The sequence below is a fragment of the Aphis gossypii genome, chromosome 2, assembly GCF_020184175.1.
Source record: "Aphis gossypii isolate Hap1 chromosome 2, ASM2018417v2, whole genome shotgun sequence".
NCBI classification, from domain to species: Eukaryota; Metazoa; Arthropoda; class Insecta; order Hemiptera; family Aphididae; genus Aphis; species Aphis gossypii.
In genome coordinates, this window is record NC_065531.1 from 72323979 (window position 1) to 72337362 (window position 13384).

Sequence of the window (13384 nt, forward strand, 5' to 3'; positions counted from 1 at the left end):
AATTATTTTAAAAAATGAGATAGCTGAGGTCTACAAGATATTAAGAAACAAAAAGCTTTTTTAAATAAAAGAAATATTACGAATATTTGTTCACAAGTACCTAAAATTATTTAATTAAAAAAAGTTGTGGTTGAATTTTCAAATTTTAAGTTTTTTCAAGGAACTAAATAAATAGAATTTTATTTACCAAATGGGTAATTCATTATTTCATTAATATTCTTATATTTTTTGAATATGCAAATAATAAGTTTTCAATTTGAGTAAAAATTATTGTAGAATTTTTTATGAGGATAATAATAGTGCCAATAACAAGCCCAATAAAATATTATAACAATACCGATCTATATTTATTAATATAAAACACACAATAACAAGAAACACAACTTGATAACAATTTGTACATAAATCTATGCTCTTTTATATAATTTAATAAAATGTAGGTTTATAAGTTTTATTTTACGTGCTAGAACACGGCGTATTATATATGTACATGATATCATATCTTGATCAAATAATTACATCCCACTCGGGTTGTAATCAAAATATCTAAATCTTAAATTATCGAACACATATTTTTACTTAAGCCGATTTGAATATATTGTATTTTATTTAGAGATCATTCAATTTAAGTTTACATTTTTGATGTCCAAATTGTTTCGTTTTGATATTGTTCTTGAATTTGTGATGGTCCGCTTAAAAATAATAGTAAATATTTCAATTAAATAAAACATCGCTAAGCACTGGTGTTTTATAAAAAGTTGAAAAACTTACAAATGATTTCTTAGCAGTTCGTTTAACTCGTCTTTATTTGCACACAAATAAATATTACAGTTTTTTATTCCTTTAAAGACACTAGCTACGCTGGGCTTTAGATTATACAAATACAGATATTGACCTTTTTTTGAAAAGTCCAGTGACATCATGGAAAATACCTGTAATTCATAAAAAAATTATAAAGTTTAATATTGCCAAAGTTATATTTCACTTTCAGTAGGTAGGTAATTAGTTATCATAATTGTGTAGTGGGTAAGAAATAGATGAAATAATTCAGAACTCTCACACTGAAATTATTACTATTTTTCATTGAGTATAACAAAAAAAATATTGAACATTTTTTATTCAAAATTATATACACACTACAATATTGGGCTATCAATTTGGATAATCTATTCGAGACTTGATAGACTAATCTGTACATAGATAACGAAAAATATAAAAAAACGACAACCGTGTGAATAGGTAAAAAAATAATATTCGTGAAAATTTGTTTTAAAATTCAACCTCAATATTTAAATTCGTTTACTATTTTAATCATTACACATATAATAAATTATAATTTATTTTAAACTAATAACAACCAAAGAATATTTCTAAAATATATTCTATATTGTAAAGTTGCACATGACGGGTGCCGTGATATTTTTAAGTATATAACAGTAGAATAGACGTGAGGGAACATATTTTTTAGGATATTCTGAACGCCGCCTCCCGATCGCAAACAATACTCACCGTGTGAATACTACTCTGTCTGGCGAGAAAACAGTCATCTGCATGACGAAAATCAGTTTTCTTGCGCATTCCCACTCGACATCTTGCCATCAAAATCGGTTTGACTATGTCGGGATATCATATATAGTGATGCGCAGAATTGGCACGTTTTCTCACCAGACAGGCACCGACAACAATTTACCACTTGTACAATTCACCATAGATTCAATTTATCGCACGTAGGTAATTGTTTATTAATTTATTTTAATTTATTATTCTATTAATTATTTAAAGTAAAATTAATTAATTTATGCATAATATTTGTTTACATAAAACAATGTATTGTTTATTAAAAGTTAAATTGTTCATTAAGTTCGATTATAAATGAATAATAAAAAATATATATATAATATATTAGTTTATGCATATTTTATATTATTTCTATTATATTGTCAAAAAAAATAAAAATAAATTATTTTACCTACATAAATACTAAATAATTAAATATTTAACTGAAAATAATGAGCTATGCTTCCAAAGTAATGTTTTATTTATATATTTTTATAATCATCACAAACTTTTTGCAATCTTTCATCAAAGTCCTTGTATTTTATTGTTACAACAGTGGAATGTTCGATTATGTAATATAATATAATATTGTTCGACAAGGATTTTGTCGTTTAAAAACTTTACTTTTTTTGAATGTCTTAATAAATTTAAAATACGTCATACATGGATGAATTACATTCAACGTAGATGAGAAGCTTTTCTGCATCAATTCAATAGAATTAGTTTTAAGGTACACGAGTACTGTGTGATATAATGAATGAATAAACCGCAGTGACTTGAAGCGCTGTGAATTGTACGGATAGCACTCCACCACACCCCCCATTGAACGTTATTTAAGAGTTTGAAATTCTAGAGTACACGAATGCTTTACAAAATGTTTAGATTAAAAATGATACACTGCCGTCTCTTCCCCATTATTTTGCGGTTTCTCTCGATAAACCACTTCGCGTCTTTATTCCTATTTATTTATGCGTTTTTAGTGCACCAAGACAAAAAGTCATAACGATTAGTATAATTTATCTTTTATACATTTCTGAAAAAAAAATGCCGGGGTATACAGTAACGAACTCCACGTCGTATACCCCTCGCATCCGTCTATCGCTTGGTAAGTGGTACGTACATTTGCCGTTGTGAAATCTGCCTCGAATATACTGGAACCGTCGATGACAACTGGGATTCCAAGAGCGAGGCCGTGTTTGGTTATCGTTTGTCGTACGTATTCCATCGAAGGGAATATCAAATATCTGTCGGGTGTTAGCAACAGGTATTTAATTCCATCGCAATTCTATGAAAAAAATAAAAATAACAAGTTCACTAGTTTAAATTACTACGATTGATGTATTATAAATAATTAATATTATGATATTATGTTATTTTTTAATTTTGACGTCGACAACGGATCTAACCTTTTGAACTTGGATAGATATTTTGGGTTTGGCAGCACTGCACATTATGAACCCGACGTTTGCAACGATGCCGATGAGCACGCCGTATTCCAATGGAAGAAACAAGCATGAGAAAAACGTGATCAACATGAGCACCAAATCTTTTTCTGCGAATGGCGTTAATTCATTAATTGTGATGTTATTTATTATTGATGTTAATAATCATAATAATAATATGTTAAAATATCGTGATATTTTTCGGTTTTAGATGACGTAGTACCCTACAATGTCATAGGTTGATTTACCAAACATGCTCACCTCCATTTTCTATTTAACAATGAATTTCTTCACAATCCGATTTTTTAAATTTTTAAATAGACTTAAAAATCATATTCTCAAGTTTGTAATAGTTTTCATTTCTTAATTTTTATAATACTGCAAGAATTAATTAAAGCACTGAATTTGAATCATGGTGTATTGGTGTGACGTTGTTTTTGCACAAAATGAATGGTAAGCGTTACATTTTTTTTTTTTAAGTTTACTAACTATGACCAATTATCTTGAAGTAGGAATTTTACAATCATAATGATAAAGATGACTGATGAATCAAGAATATTTTTAAGATTTCAATATCAGTATCTATTACTTAAATCTAAATATCACTTACAGATTATTTTATATGCGTTATTTAAGTATAAGTTTTAATTAGAGTTTGTTACACGTGTAACGAACTGTCGGGTATATGTGTTCTTACCCAAGAACGAATTATAAGACCTTTATCTGCATATAAGGCTATAAATGCTTGAATACTCATACATTTGACTAAAATAAAACACTTTTACAATAAAAGATATGTTGGAAGGTAAAACATTTTCAAAATAATATTATACTGATTATTAATTATTGGGACTTAATATAGTGTAAGATTATTTTATACACATATATCTAAATATTTTGATTATATAAAAATATAATACATGAGTCATGGATATACACATGTATTAAATTCACCCGTGTTAAAAACACGGTATTTAATATATTTTTAGTGTGTGTACACATAGGTACCTATTCAGTTTTATTGTCAATAGGTATACCTATTCTAATACCTGTTCATGACCGCTACCATTAGTTTAAATAATATTAGTTTAATTTAGAAATTACTGTAGGTACTGCCAGTATTATTGTTAAATAAAATAAACTTATTAACTATTACTAGTATTACCTATACTAAATACATGTATTATTGTACTGCGTGGTTACTGACTATTATAATGTAAAAATATGTAAATACCAATAAGTAAATATGTGGCTACGCTTTATACTTTTTCATATTATTAAGTACAATTTTTTTGAAGATTTTTTTCTGAAGACTATTTCTTTAAAATTTTTTCCTCAGATTTAAATACACATATTGGCGTAATATTAATTAATATATTATATTTTGGAAAACTTTTTTAATTGTTCTTTTGAAATGCCTATAAATAATCCTCACGTATTTACCAAAAGTAAAATTTACATTATATACGTACTTTTTGAATTGTAAACGTATTTGACCATCTTGACATCAACCATCATGAATGAGGCAGCGATTATAACGGCTGCTAGTGAGGTCTTCGGGATGTAATAGAAATATGGTGTCAAAAACAACAATGCCGCCATAACAGTAAGTCCTAAACTTTAAATTGCATTACAATTTTTTGGCAAACAAGTGGTGATGTAACAACATATCCTACATAAATTGTTCATAAAAAAAAAATTTACCCGTGTACAGTCCTCCGAGGGGCGTGCGTACGCCACTCGAATAGTTAAGCGCTCCTCTAGCGATGGCTCCAGATCCGGCAAAACCTTGAAAGAACGAATTGCCAATGTTCGCCATTCCAATTGCCAATAGCTCTTGATCTGTGTCTATTGGCTTACCTTCCGCTAAAATATGCCCGTTAATTTAGTTTACATTCGGAAAATTTGTAAAATATATTCTAACAAAATTAGGTTGGAAATGCGTTATTAAAAATTCACCATAAAATTGTGTAAAATATCATAATAAATGTAACACATAATCTTATACCACGGTTTCTCTTCTCAAGTTAATTATGTATGCTTTTATTACAATGTGTAGTTATCCTTAAAAATGTATTGTTAATAGTTGGGCCAAGATCGGACCAGTTGGAAAGATACAGCATTATATAACTCATAATTATTTTAAACTAAAATTGGAAATTTCAGGTTGATGCCTCCCTTTACGATTAGACAACTTTCAAAATTAATATCTGTTAACTTTAATGTAGTATTTAAATAAGTTATTTTTCACACATAAAAAATTTACTTTTAAATAGCTAGTAAAGTAGTACAATAAATGTATATAGCAATTACTTACCAAAAGTTCTGCAGAGTGATATGTTTTCAAGTAACGATATGAGCGGTATCACAATAATGCCTGAGCCCATGAATAAAATAATGTCCAAGAAACTTTCGTTAGAATTGCTAAACTCTGGCCACTGGAAATGAGGCAATCCATAGGGTATTTTTCCTTGAAAAATTCACAGGAACGACTTAAAAATTAGAATAGGTAGGTACCTAATAATTATAATTTAACCACTATAGTACTCATATTTTAAAATCAAGTATGATGTATAAAATGATTTTTAAGTATAAACTTTATTATACTGTATATACAATCGATAAAATGTAAATTATCTTGAAATAAATATATGTTCTAATTTTAATAGACTTCGATAGAATTAGAAAAATCTATAGTTTGGTATATAGTACCTACTTATAGATTCAATAAAATAACTTTTAATGGATACAATAATAATTTGATTGAGTATTTAAACTAATTGTATTATGATTTATACTATTTACAATTATAAACACTAAATAGAAGCTGGTGAGCATACATATGAAAAATCTCAAATTAGATTTAAATTCGGAATTAATTACTGAAAATTGTTTAAAATGATTTAATTGCCTAAGTATAGGTCTGATATTAGATAAAATGTTTATCCACATCTTCGATATCAGATTTGGCCGTAATTTTATAAAAAAAAAACTAAAAAATTGGAGTTTTTTTTAAAAATTTTGGATATTAATTAAAAAAATATGAGTTTTAAGAAAAAATGTAATCATTAACTTATTTTTGAAATTGAAGCATTATTTCGAAAGTTATGGTGTACACAGACATACATAAAAAACAACATATCATTATAGAATCAATACATTCATTATTCCGTTCAGAATCTAAAACTTCAATTATATACCTACTCAATATCTTTGTGTTTATTTTAAAAATAAATAAATGTTCAGTATAAAATGTTACACTATACATTACTACGTGGTAAAATATGGTATATTAATATTTAATTACATATTATTGTTTTGAGTTTTTTTAGTAGCTACCTACTCTTTCAACTAATAAGTGAATAACAATGATTGTTTACTGGTATGAATAAATGAGTTATTATTTGTTTGTGTTTCACAAAAAAATATAAATGAATTTGTTAAAACGTATTCAAAACGCATAATTGCCATTCATTTGCAACCGGTGATTTGAGGGTCTAATTTCGAAATTTATATTATTGACATTTTTTGTTAAATTTGACTGGCCTAAAATTTACTTACAAAACTTTATATACATTGTGTAGCAACTATCAAGTAACTCTTAAAAACAATTCATTCCCCAATCAAAAATTATTTTCCAAATAGCTTTTGAATTGATGAGATTATTGAAAATATATAATAATTGATAGGTACTCATACATTATATTGTCCGCCAATTGTTGTGATTTTATAATATTTTAAGTATTTTTAATACAATGTACGTACCTATCTACGTTTAATTTTATTTATTATATTATAATATGTATAAAGCACAGATTAATAATTTACATACCTATGACTTTGAAAGGGATTGGTGGTGCCCAATCAGATGTGATATCGTGGTTTGTCTTATGTACACAACAATAACAGATAATACTACATACGATTACTACAAATGAATTTCTAAATGCACCGATCGCCCAGATGAGCTTGTTTACATTTTTTTGCCATGCAGTTTGTAGTTCTTCTTCTTTTGGACCTATCCGCGTAGTACTAAATGCCTTGTTAAAAAATATATAATTATTCATTAATATACATCTATAATACAATTGCAGTTTGAAAAACATTCTTAATATTTTAATAAGCTGTATATTCCCACAACGAAGGAGATGTTATCATTAGAACTACTATTAGTAGTGTACAATACCAGAGGTTATACATATTAAACATATTTTCCCTGCAAGTGCAACTTAAAGTTCATTTGTAGCCTGTAGGTGTGCTAAATTATTCATGGTAACAGTAACCTGTAAGGTTCAGCAAACAAAATTAAATGATATACTCAGTACAAGCATGACACTAGACAAAAACAATGGGGAGGGAAATAGAAACGGCAAAAGATTTACATGGTCCGTTTTAGTATGTCTAAAATGAAGAAGATAAATTGTTTTAGTGGGTATATTACTATATGATTTAAATACTTTGTTCAGATATAATTACTAACATTTTCGAAATCATGCATAATGGGCGTTGATGATCTATAAAAATGTATGTGATAAACTACATATAACTTTAAGTGCTTATAGATAATAATTTATTGAGTTTACTTATATATATGTATATATATGTGTGTGTTTATATAGGTATAATCAATAGTATTATACATAATTTATAGATAATAATATTTTCTATTACCTACTGCGTTTAAATAATTGTTTACTAAAAATAGCGTTATCGTGATTATTTAGAATTAATATATAATTTAAATGTAGACATATAAATGTAGACGATAAAATAAATATGTTTACTTTAATATTATTAATTACTTTTGATAAATTCAAATTAAATTTCATTAATAATATTATCATTATAACAAACAAGTATATAGCCTATAGGTGTAACAAGTGTTCATATATATGTGTAAAGCTCTTTGAAACTTAAACGATATAATATGCTCATCGATACAGTAGGATACTTAAACCAGCTATTAATCGCCGCCGACAGTCCTTGTTTTCAATTACTTATAATAAAACGTAATATTTAATTCGTATGCAATTAAATGTTACTTTAATTTCTACGATATATTATTTTATTATATAATATCGTATACCTTTAAAAGCATCACCGTCCCTATGCACGCAAACCCCATGATTGTGTCTCCTATGCTAATATTACTGATGTGCTCCAATACGGTTCTGCACATTTTCAACAGGTTTCCACCGCCACCCTTGACGCCGATCAGGTCTTTCAGTTGGGAAGTAATGACAAGAATGGCTGCGGCAGACGTGAACCCCGAGCACACCGGAACTGATATAAAATTGACGATGATCCCCAAACCCGCGAAGCTCATCAGCGTCTGGATGACACCCGTCAAGAAGCATAACAACGTCGCGTACGCCGGTCCTCGGGTCCCGATCGTGTTGTTAATCAAAAGCGCCACAATGGCGGTGGGTCCCATCGGGACTACTTTACTTGTGCCAAACAGTAAGTAAATAAATGTTCCCACAAATGAACTATAAAGACCATACTGGAAAATAATTTTTCTTTTGATACATTTAAATATAAAAAGATACAGAGTAGTGAGTACCTATGTGATGGATCACGAATTATATTTACAGTTAAATATCGTTACGATAAAATATAAATAATCATGATTATTACAACATTTTCTATTTATTTTAATGTTTATTTTTTTCTATTTATGTATCGAAAGTTATGTTATCTACGTAAAATAATGAATAATTTACAAATGTATAAATTTTTTTAATGATTTTACTCTATAAATGAAGTAATACAAGTGTAGTAAGGTGTAAATATTTAGTACATTTTAAAAATTATGATTTGATAATTTATTGATTTGTTGTAAACATTAAATTTCACCCAATTATCTCTATATAAAATGTAATATTGCGGTAGACCTAACTCTTATGTACCTGAGCTGGTATTCCGACTATGCTGGCCAATGCCATTGATTGAGGTATTACAGTTAAGCCGATCGTAATGCCGGCTAAGAGATCGCCAAGAAAGTCTTCACTCGAGTAAATGAAAATCCATTGCAATATAAATAGTTTTCTTTTGGTAAAATTGGTTGGATTCTTTAGAAAAGTGCCTTTGGTATGTTGGATAAATATTTTATTCTGATTAGAAGTAATTTTTGACAATTCCGCATCATCCACTGCCACTAAGAAAAAGAAAAATTCCTTTAAACTATAAATCAGTTGTTAGAATAATTTTTTTCTTGGACGTTGCACACCACTTAAATACAATAAAAACAGTAGATTTCAATAAAATTATAAGTACATATAAATATACTAAAATAAATAAATATAATATTTATAATATAATAAATGTACTATAAAGGCTTATATTTATAATTATGCATATAAAGTTAAGATTATTTAGAATTCTATAATCTGCAAATTGTATTTAAACCGTATATTCTAGTTATTTTGAAAAATTACGATTTCAAGATATAATTAGGTGCAAATTATTAATATTAGACAAAATATTAACTAGGTGTCTATTATGTGGTGGTGCTTATTAAAGGCTAGAGATAAAATAGATAACTGAGACCATTACTGAGCTACTACGTGACTGCACGTGCTTAATACCAACGATGTAGAGACTATAGATTTCTTTAATAGCTATATTGCCTATATTCATACTACTTCATCTATGTTAAACTTATAATATCTTCAAAATAAAAAAAACTTCATTTTACATTTTTAGATAAATTAATTTATGCACCTAACAAATGATATATTGAAGTCAAATCGATTTCTCCTCGACCTATTCTAGTATCTTAAATGATATTATTAAATATTAATTTAGTTAGAACTAACTGAATTTACTAATATAGTGACTAGTATATCTAGTTAAAATCAATTTTCGAAAATTGCAGTTAATTTTAGATTTAAATAGCTTAGTATTTTATGTGATACTTACAGATAACATCATTGTTTCCTGTGCCATAATTTAACTGTAAATTGCCATTGTTAATAGTTGAATTTTGTTGTGAACCATTGTCATGTTCATACTTCGGATTGTCCATTTATTTACAAACTATAAGCACATAATATAGAATAACATACAGTTAAACCCTATTGTAAAACAGTGATAAAAACGTTTGAAAATGAGACCATATAAATACACGAGAAATTGTTGAGTAGACACAAATATTTAAATAAGAACAAATAATTACAGTTTAACGTAATAAAAACGTTAATCTTTTTATTAGGTATTAATGTATTATGAATCAATAGTAAAACTATCACAAGCGGTTAGGTGACTAGTTTATAAGAGATTGTTGAGTTTGAATTCGACGGTTTAGGGTACCTCTATACTATAGGTAGTAGGTTACCTATAAATTATAACGCTGAGTATAAAAAACAAAAAATACGAGCATAAACATTTTGAAAAAAAAACTGTGTCAATATAAGTAGAGAAAATTAGGTAGTTTTAAAAGTGAACTTTCAAGGATTTATTTCGAAAGACGTTCGATAATTTCGTTCGAAAGTCGTAGCGATTGTGACGAGCCGATATCTTATTTGGCACAACAGTCTTATTAACGAAATTATTATCTAAATAATCGCGTCGGTTTTTTTTCTGGCATCATGTTTGATTTGTTTAGACGCGTACTTACCTATCTACTGTGCACGAGTGTACTACTGTTTAGTATTTATCATAATATAATGTAGAAACATGCAGTATAATGATGTTTACAAAACGTTAGATGTCTTAATGTTTATTATCGTCGTTTGTCCGATTTAAAATTACTCATACGATAATGAAACTAGTACTAAAATATTTCTCAATTATATAATTTATATATTAGATATGTATACGTATGTAAGTACGCCCGAATCTTATTGTAGTATATTGATATTGTAGAAAATGATAAAATTAGTTAGATTTATATTTCGTATGTCACGTAGGTTTACGTTTTAATCTAAAATTATTATATTATACGACAAAAAATTAAAGCACAAATTGATTCTCTGTATTACAATTGGAAATTATAATATCATACAGCTATACTTTTACATTTAACACGGCTGATATCTCATTCGCCGCGATAATAATATATTTCGTATCGTGATAAAACGTAATTCGAGCAACATCTCATAATTCCGACATTAATGTATGCGTGTGTATATTTTATAAAATGTTGATTCTATTACGAAACAAATCTAATTAGGTATTTAAATATGTACGAATATAAGTGTATTTAATTTATTTATATATTATTAGCATTTAGCATAACTAATAAGTACTTGATAACTTTATATTTTAACATTTTTACTATGCATAAATCAATGACGATTATTGAATTAATCATAAACTAGTTTTTTGTTTTTAAAAACTAAGGCTATTATTTATTACAATGATTCTTAATTATTATTGTCGAAAAATATTAATAATAAAAAAATAAAATAACGAAAAAATATGGACAAAATCTATCAAACGAAATAAAATAACTCGAAAACTTGAACTGTACCTAACGATCAGTGTTGTGCTAGATTTAAATGACAAAAATCAAATATTTTTAGTACCTATTGAAAGTATTAATTTTTATAATATTATAATTATTAATTATATCTACCTACTTATATGTAATATTATAGCCTACGGTGTTTTCCATAATTAACGACATATTTAGTTTATTTCTGAAAAATTCAACGGGGTGGTTCATTTGACGTAAGTCATTTATTATTTAAAAAGACACTCAAGTCTTTAAAAATATTTATTTTACATATATTTTAAATCGTTACAAAACAATATTTTTTTACTATTTTTATCGTTATCATTTTATCCTTTGGTATGATGACATACATATTTAATTTCATATTTTGGAGCAAAATATTATTTGAAGTGTTTCAATTTATAAAATCTATAAAAATAAAATTTCGTCCATATCTTTATTGTAGAATAAAGTATTTTAGGTAGTGGACCAGCATTTTGCGGGCTACCGCCATATATCACTCCACTACGCTCATCTAAATTTTAAATATTTATAACTCATAAATTACCATTTTAAAAAATGTATGTATTTTTTTTGTGAGGAAACTTATGTTTTTGAAAACTTGAATTACCTAATAATAAAAAAAAATAATTTCAAAAACATTTAAATTTTTTAAAACAATGAATGTCTTACGTTAATTGGATCATCCAGTATACTATATATAAATATTAAACACCTATATGATGACTGATAGAAACGCATAATTATTACTACTATGATAGGTGTGTTATTATAATATAACGAAATAATAAATAATACTCACTTATAACTGTACAATAATTATGATGTATACTGATTCTCTGTATTTTTTAACGTGTAGACCTGTTGATTATCCGAATTTGTAAACGACGACCATTGATAATGAATGTCACTTCTAACTATAACTAAGCATGTGCCACAATAGTGTGAACTAACCGTTTCAATGTAACCGCCATTATTGGAAAACAAAATAATTACACAATACAGTAATCAATTGGCATCACGAAGCGAATTCTTTGTCTTAATAAATTAATAAAAATAAAGATCAATAAGTCAAAATGGGGCTTATTTATTAATATGGGCAATTCAAATGAATGATGTGGTTAACGTACAGATTTTTAATTAGTTTGATTAAAATAATATTTGGGACAATGATTTTTAAGCCCGCTCATTATAATATACTATCGTTACATAACGCCGAGTTTTACAGTCAAACCTGTAATTTAGATGATCATCATGTGTGTGAAGTCTTAATTACACAAATAAGAGTAAAAAATACGATACATTTGATTAGTCGATATTGGCGCTTTCACTTATCAATTACACGCAGATTGTGTTTAGCGACGAGACGGTTAAATTGATTATTTATTATAATATGTCAAGCACGACAGCGATTTGGTATTTTTGTTTTTCGATGCACCAACAGTATAAACGAACACTGACAACTGCATTGATCATGTATGTACAATATGGAAATTTATATAAACATCTACTAATAATGTGCGTCGATTACCACCTATACATTTTTTACACATATAATATATATATATATATATATATATTTCTGGAAATATTTATTAATTATAAATATATTATAAAACAATATAGATATTATTATTGTTTGTGAGAAAACAAGTCGTGTTATGGACTTTGAACTCTGAAGTCGTTAACGTTTTGATGCATGACATTTATTATTTAATAATAATAAAAAATATCTTGACGTTCGACGCTGAATACAATAAAGTCTCATCGTTTTATATAGCATCATAAAACGTATAATACAGATTACAAGACGAAATCCTTATTCAAATTTTCATACGATGGATCATTAACAACTTAACTGCAATTTTTTATCAACGAATAAATTAATAATTTGAGCTATAAAAAAATATATGACGTGCTTGCGAAA

The 13384-nt window shown here is 27.1% G+C and overlaps 1 protein-coding gene across 3 annotated transcripts; it reads right to left on the reverse strand.

Annotated features, from left to right (window-relative positions):
- Positions 1-323: 323 nt before the first annotated feature.
- LOC114125892 (sodium-independent sulfate anion transporter-like) lies at positions 324-12424 on the reverse strand. 3 transcript variants are annotated; one of them, XM_027989700.2, is made up of 12 exons: positions 12260-12424; positions 9921-10037; positions 8909-9156; positions 8086-8502; positions 6832-7039; positions 5317-5469; positions 4704-4865; positions 4472-4612; positions 2964-3109; positions 2678-2842; positions 772-932; positions 324-692 (listed from the first exon to the last, which is right to left on the reverse strand). In XM_027989700.2, exons 2-12 carry the CDS (start codon positions 10024-10026, stop codon positions 632-634), a joined length of 1968 nt encoding a protein of 655 aa, XP_027845501.2. In that variant the 5' UTR covers positions 10027-10037; positions 12260-12424; the 3' UTR covers positions 324-631. The 3 variants fall into 3 exon arrangements, with proteins under 3 accessions (XP_027845501.2, XP_050055447.1, XP_027845500.2); XM_050199490.1 differs by lacking the exon at positions 8086-8502; XM_027989699.2 differs by lacking the exon at positions 12260-12424 and having other exon boundaries at positions 9921-10282.
- Positions 12425-13384: the final 960 nt, after the last annotated feature.

Coding starts and splice junctions, on each gene's coding strand:
- LOC114125892 (XM_027989700.2), bottom strand. CDS start 10,026: ATGGACAATCCGAAGTATGAACATGACAATGGTTCACAACAAAATTCA. Junction 8,503..8,908: donor TAGTCGGAATACCAGCTCAG/GTACATAAGAGT, acceptor ATTATTTTCCAG/TATGGTCTTTATAGTTCATT. Junction 7,040..8,085: donor GGACGGTGATGCTTTTAAAG/GTATACGATATT, acceptor TTTTTTAACAAG/GCATTTAGTACTACGCGGAT.